This window comes from Rana temporaria, chromosome 4 (assembly GCF_905171775.1).
Source record: "Rana temporaria chromosome 4, aRanTem1.1, whole genome shotgun sequence".
Taxonomy (NCBI): domain Eukaryota; kingdom Metazoa; phylum Chordata; class Amphibia; order Anura; family Ranidae; genus Rana; species Rana temporaria.
Window position 1 is genome coordinate 354,815,078 of NC_053492.1, and position 6,000 is coordinate 354,821,077.

Consider the following 6,000-nt stretch of genomic DNA (forward strand, 5'->3'; position numbering starts at 1 on the left):
GGAAGAGTCTTTCATCCATGCTATTTAGCGTAGATGGAGGAATTGTTTGGCTTGTTTGGCTTCTCCTGTTCAGCCCCATAGTCTGAATTGGAGAAATCTAAAGGTGCATGGTTAGCTTAAAGGTCTTGTAGGGATGTCCATATACCTTCTATCAGAAGTCTAAAGGAAAAGACTTTGTAAAAAAAATAAAATAACTTTAGTTAAAAATATAATGGCACATAAAATATCTGTCTCTATTTAGGCCACAGTCCAGAACTTTGAATATTTTATGAGCTTGCATTCCCATCCTTTTTTTTAGTGACTTGAAGTTTCCCATAAGTATATCATGCCTGCTGTGGCCTCTTTTGCAAAAATAGGCAGCTACAGTAACATCAGTTTTTCGGGTTCTGTAACCTTCTGCAAAACAATAAAAAAAATGTCTGAAGTTCTACTTGAATGGAAACTCCTGTTTTGGGCATCTTCCCTACTGAACACATCCTAGAATTAATTTTAAGTAATGGATGCTTAGTAAATGGGTTGATTTAACTCTGTTATTGCTACGGTATTCAGACACAGTGGATGGGTATATGAACATGCCATCTTTAAGTGCAGTCTTTGTACAAAAGCACGTGGTTTTATGTTAAAGGGTTTTTAGCTGGATCATAAAGATACATCAAGCAAATACAACCAGACATTTGACGATAGAGTGATATCTGCTGTATAGGCATATACCTCGCTTATTTTACAATATGTTCATCTAATGGGAAGTGTGCTATACTTGCCATGGATTAATGGAATGTAATCAATATATTCATGGAAATAATACTAAAGTACACACAAAGGCTCCACCATCTTTCATCCATTAACCTCGGCTCACAGATGCTCATTATTATGCTGGCAGTTTCAGAGTGCTAGCTCAGCATCCATCAGTCACTTCACAGATTCACTACTCATTTCGCAGGCAATTCCTCGAGGGGCGAGAGAGACAACTTTGTAAAAATCCCCTCTGCATTCCAATCAGCTTCTATCCTCATTAAGGGAAAAGGGAAAATCACTTTCCATCTACTCCAGTATGTACACAGCGGAGACATGTGATATAGCCATGAGAAGGGTGCGGGAAAAGGAGGAGGGGATGGAGACATAACCCAGAAACACACAGGAGCAAGCCATCGCTGCAGTATGAGTATGCATTGTGGGGCAGAGCAAGAGATGAGTGGGCATTTTTCCATAATTTTCTTGGACTGCAGTAAAGGAATCTGCAGGTACCAGTTCACAACCCCATACTGTGATTATGTATTATTTAGCAGTTGCAGCACATACAATTGTTTAAGAGGCAGCTACAGCATACATTACCAAAATACAAGGCATGTATCCACTTTAAAGGGATACTTTGCCCGTCATAGGAATCCTTTATATGTCATAGGCTTATTTTGTATGTCATAGGTTTCCTTTGAATAACATAGGGTTCTTTGTATGTTTTTAAACAAGAATATTTCTCAAACAGAAAAATACAAAGAGCATTGGTGCTCTACTAAGTGCAATAACTTGTACCAACCAGATTTCATGCCACTACAATAAAAAAAATATATATATATATCTGAGAATTGTTATAAATGGCATGACTTTAAAATTCTTTTAGCATTTGAGATGAAAGAAAAACTTTAACAAAGTTATTATATAAGTGAAAAGATGGACAACCTACAGAGGATGTACACATTTTTAGCACATATGTAACAACTTTTTCATGTTTGGTTGGGTCACATGCACAAGGGTGCATTCGCCCATACAGGGTATTAGCTGGGCAAACTTGGGCACTCTGGGAGGCGCAGGTACGGCGTTATTTTTGTACAGGGCCATATGCATAGAAGGACATGTGTCCTGAACACAGCAAGTCCACATTCTGGGCATACATCCCTGTACCGGTCGCTCATATGTGTGTACAACTGCATACAGCCAAAGCTTATTAAAGCCTGTCATTGGATTTGACAGGCTGCTGCCAGAGGGGCGTATGCACCACCTGTACTGAAATATGTCAGTTTAAGCTATATTGGCAAATGTTTAAAAATATAGTTTATAGCTTTGTTATAAGAAAAATACTCAATGATGTAGTACTGTAGTTTTATTAACTTATATATAATGACCTTATTTTATTTATTTATTTATCACAGGTACTTATATAGCGCTGTAAATTTACGCAGTGCTTTACATATATATATATTGTACATTCAAATCATAATAACTAAATGTGTGATGATATGACACTGATGTACAAATTAGCCATTTCTGTGCTGAGCATGTAAACCCTTTTTATCGAAAAGCTGTTTGATTTGCCATCCACGTGTATTAACCTTGAGGGTGTGGGAGACTATACCCAGGAGTGTCTGCGTGCTGGCAGACGGTGGTAATACAATGCTGCATGCAACATCCGCATGCTGGACACAGCAGTGAAATCAGTTTTACAAGAAATGATGCCTTCCATGCAGGATCCTATTGACGAACTCAAGTCTTTATTAGATGTCAGCTTCCTGCTAACACAAGGCAGGAGATTAGGCTAACATGATTACTCATTTTATGACTGCAGATCTTATCATTGCGCAGTTGGCATTGTGGGATCCCATGCACAGAGCAGCCACGGTGTGCTGTGCTTTGCCTCGATAAAATCTGAGGAATGCTCAAAATGCAAATATCCCTGATTTCATCTCATGTTGTTTGGTTTATAAGGCACAGTTCACAGCTTCCTGCTCCCACATCCCCCTGATTTCTAGATATGGGACTTTTTGTGAATACGCAATGAGGGAAAACTTTAAATGACAGCAAACAAGTATTTTCCATTTCTCTGAATTCAAAACAAATTATGCACCATCTTCCATATAAAATCACTATTGCACTTCTTATTCTTACAACTCTCTAATTATGCTTTCATTCTTTTTTTTGTGTGCCAAAAGACAGTAGAGGGAACCCAAATTGCTATCATTAACTCTTAAATGTCTTTAGAAAAGCTTGTTTGCTTGTAAATTAACTGGCAAATGTAGATAGCAACCTACTAGTGCCTAAGTTACTTTTAAACGGGTAGCACGGTGGCTTAGTGGTTAGCACTGCCTTGCCAGACCGGTATCCCTGCTTCGAACCCCGGTCAGGATGCTGTCTGCATGGAGTTTGTATGTCCTCTCTGTTCTTGTGTGGGCTTCCTCCTAAACTCCAAAGACACGCTGGTAGGTTAATTGGCTCCTGTCTAAATTGGCCCTAGTATGTATGTGTGATAGGATCCTTAGATTGCAATACACGCTGGTAGGTTAATTGGCTCCTGTCTAAATTGGCCCTAGTATGTATGTGTGATAGGATCCTTAAATTGCAATACATGCTTGTAGATTAATTGGCTACTGTCTAAGGCTGCATTCACACCTAGGCGACAAGTAACGTCGCGTACGCGGCGTATTTTGCCGCGATTCGTTTAACTTTTTTTTTTTTTAACCATTAATTTCCATTGCTGTCTATGGCCGAACGCCAATGCCGCCTGAAAAAAAGTGTCCAGGACTTGTTTTCAGGCGGCAGGCGTACGGCGTTTCGGCGTTCGGCGTGAGATGTGAACCATCTCATAGACAGCAATGGAAATTCGCCCCTCCAGCGTATCGAGCGTCGGGCGTCGGGCGTTTTGTCGCCAAGGTGTGAATGGAGCCTTAATTGGCCCTAGTATGTATGTGTGATAGGATCCTTAGATTGCAATACACGCTGGTAAGTTAATTGGCTCCTACCTAAATTGACCCTAGTATATATGTGTGATAGGATCCTTAAATTGCAATACATGCTTGTAGATTAATTGGCTACTGTCTAAATTGGCCCTAGTATGTGTGTGTGATAGGACCCTTAAATTGCAATACATGCTTGTAGATTAATTGGCTACTGTCTAAATTGGCCCTAGTATGTATGTGTGATAGGATCCTTAGATTGCAATACACGCTGGTAGGTTAGTTGGTCCTAGTATGTGTGTATGGATATGAGCTAGGGACCTTAGATTGTAAGCTCCTTAAAGGCAGGAGCTGACGTGAATGTGCAATATGTAAAGCGTGTACATCTAATAAATAAAATGCCAGCTTCCTATATAGAACACGCTGTAAACTACAGTTTTCCAGGTGTGGCACTAATTCCATCCTGCGAACCCTTTAACCGTCCTTGGTCCTGTCTTAGCTCACTGCAGTGGATGAAGTCATACGGTACAGCAGCAGATCATTCCTATATAAAGAACTTGATTAGTTTTCTGATGATGACATAAGAGGCATCTTACCTTGACATCGAAGGCTGCGTCCACTTCCACCCCTTGGCCATCCTGCTGCTCTTGCCCCAGGTCATTGCTTTGTTCAGCTTGTTCTTCCTTGGGCTTGTCAGCTACCTGTTCTGCAGAAGTCCCAGCTCCCATCCTGTATCCTATATGACGACAAAGACTTTGACGACGGATCAAGCTGAAAAAAGTGGACAGATGCTTTAATCACCTGCAAGCGAATTTCCAGAAATCACTGCTCAGCTAGAAAGGTTCTATACCATACAGTCTCCTAGGGTTCTGTCCTCTGGCTGTTATTGTTAACAGATCCGGGAAGCTTTCCTTCTCTAGACAAGTTGTAAAATGCAAATGCTTTCTAAGCAGTGGAGGATTTAGCCAACTATCTTACACACTCTTCTGTGTGTGCTGTGTTTTTTTTTTTTCTCTTTCAGATGACAACCTCTCCTTCTATTCCCCTTAGTCTTCCCCTCCCATTCTCTTTCTCCATCACATGAGTCTAGGATCAGACACGCCTTGCAGTATCAAAACAGGCTTAAAAGCAATGGGGACAGGGGCAGAGGGAGGAGAGCTGGCCATGTCCCAAACGGAATTCATATAGCAAGACATTCAGGCAACATAAAGGAGAGAGCAGGGACACTTCTTCTGAGTGCGTCTTTATATCAAAACAGAAGGATTTATTTTTACGATTCCAATCGGATTAGTTAAAGCGTATCTAAAGCCAAGAACAAAAAATGAAGATTATTATTATTATTATTATTATTAATATTATTATACAGGATTTATATAGCGCCATCAGTTAAAGGGGTGGTTCCCCCTAAAACAAATTTCTAACAATACATTCGTAAGACTGCTTACACTGCGGGTAGGCTGGCTTTTGTTTTGTTTTTTTTAGTACATACCTCGATATCGCCGTTTCGTCCCTTGGCGGTGGGCGTTCCTAGTTGATTGACGTTCCTCCGACGGGTGCATACTGCGCGTCACGACTTTCCGACAGAAGCCGAACGTCTTCGCGCAGGCGCCGTATAGAGTCGGCTCTATACGGCGCCTGCGCAGCGACGTTCGGCTTCTTTCGGAAAGTCGTGACGTCACGTATGTGCCCGTCGGAGGAACGTCAATCAACTAGGAACGCCCACCGCCAAGGGACGAAACGGCGATATCGAGGTATGTACTAAAAAATCAAAACAAAAGCCAGCCTACCCGCAGTGTAAGCAGTCTTACGAATGTATTGTTAGAAATTTGTTTTAGGGGGAACCACCGCTTTAAAGCGTATCTAAAGCCAAGAACAAAAAATGAAGATTATTATTATTATTATACAGGATTTATATAGCGACAACAGTTTACGCAGCGCTTTACAACATCAGGGAAGACATTATAGTTACAATACAATTTAATACAGGAAGGATAAGATTATTGCATATTGACCGGTCCTGGTTCTTAGATGCAGTGGCTGCATTTTTTTTTCTTTTTGTACACAATTTTTTCCTTTATTTTAACGTGTTAATCCTGCCATTGACCACTTCAGCTTCGGAACATTTACCCCCGCTTAATGACCAAGGGTCAGATTCACGAACGAGTTACGCTGGCGTATCTGTTGATACGCCGCGTAATTTAAAAGTTGCGCCGTCGTATTCTGGGAACAAGATACGCCTGAAATATGGCTTCAGCCGACCGACGTAAGTCTTAGTACGCCGTCGTATCTAGGGTGCATAATTACGCTGGCCGCTTCCATAGATTTACGCGTCGAA

The 6,000-nt window shown here is 41.0% G+C and overlaps 1 protein-coding gene across 1 annotated transcript in view; it reads right to left on the reverse strand.

Moving 5' to 3' along the window:
- The window catches only part of AKAP12 (A-kinase anchoring protein 12), a 235,196-nt gene extending 230,521 nt beyond the window's left edge, over positions 1-4,675 (reverse strand). Inside the window, exons 1-2 of the mRNA XM_040350847.1 lie at positions 4,516-4,675; positions 4,262-4,436 (exon numbers count right to left, since the gene is read on the reverse strand). Coding sequence (XP_040206781.1) covers positions 4,262-4,393 — 132 coding nt within the window. The 5' untranslated portion in view covers positions 4,394-4,436; positions 4,516-4,675. The remainder of the gene's footprint in view (positions 1-4,261; positions 4,437-4,515) is intronic.
- Positions 4,676-6,000: the final 1,325 nt, after the last annotated feature.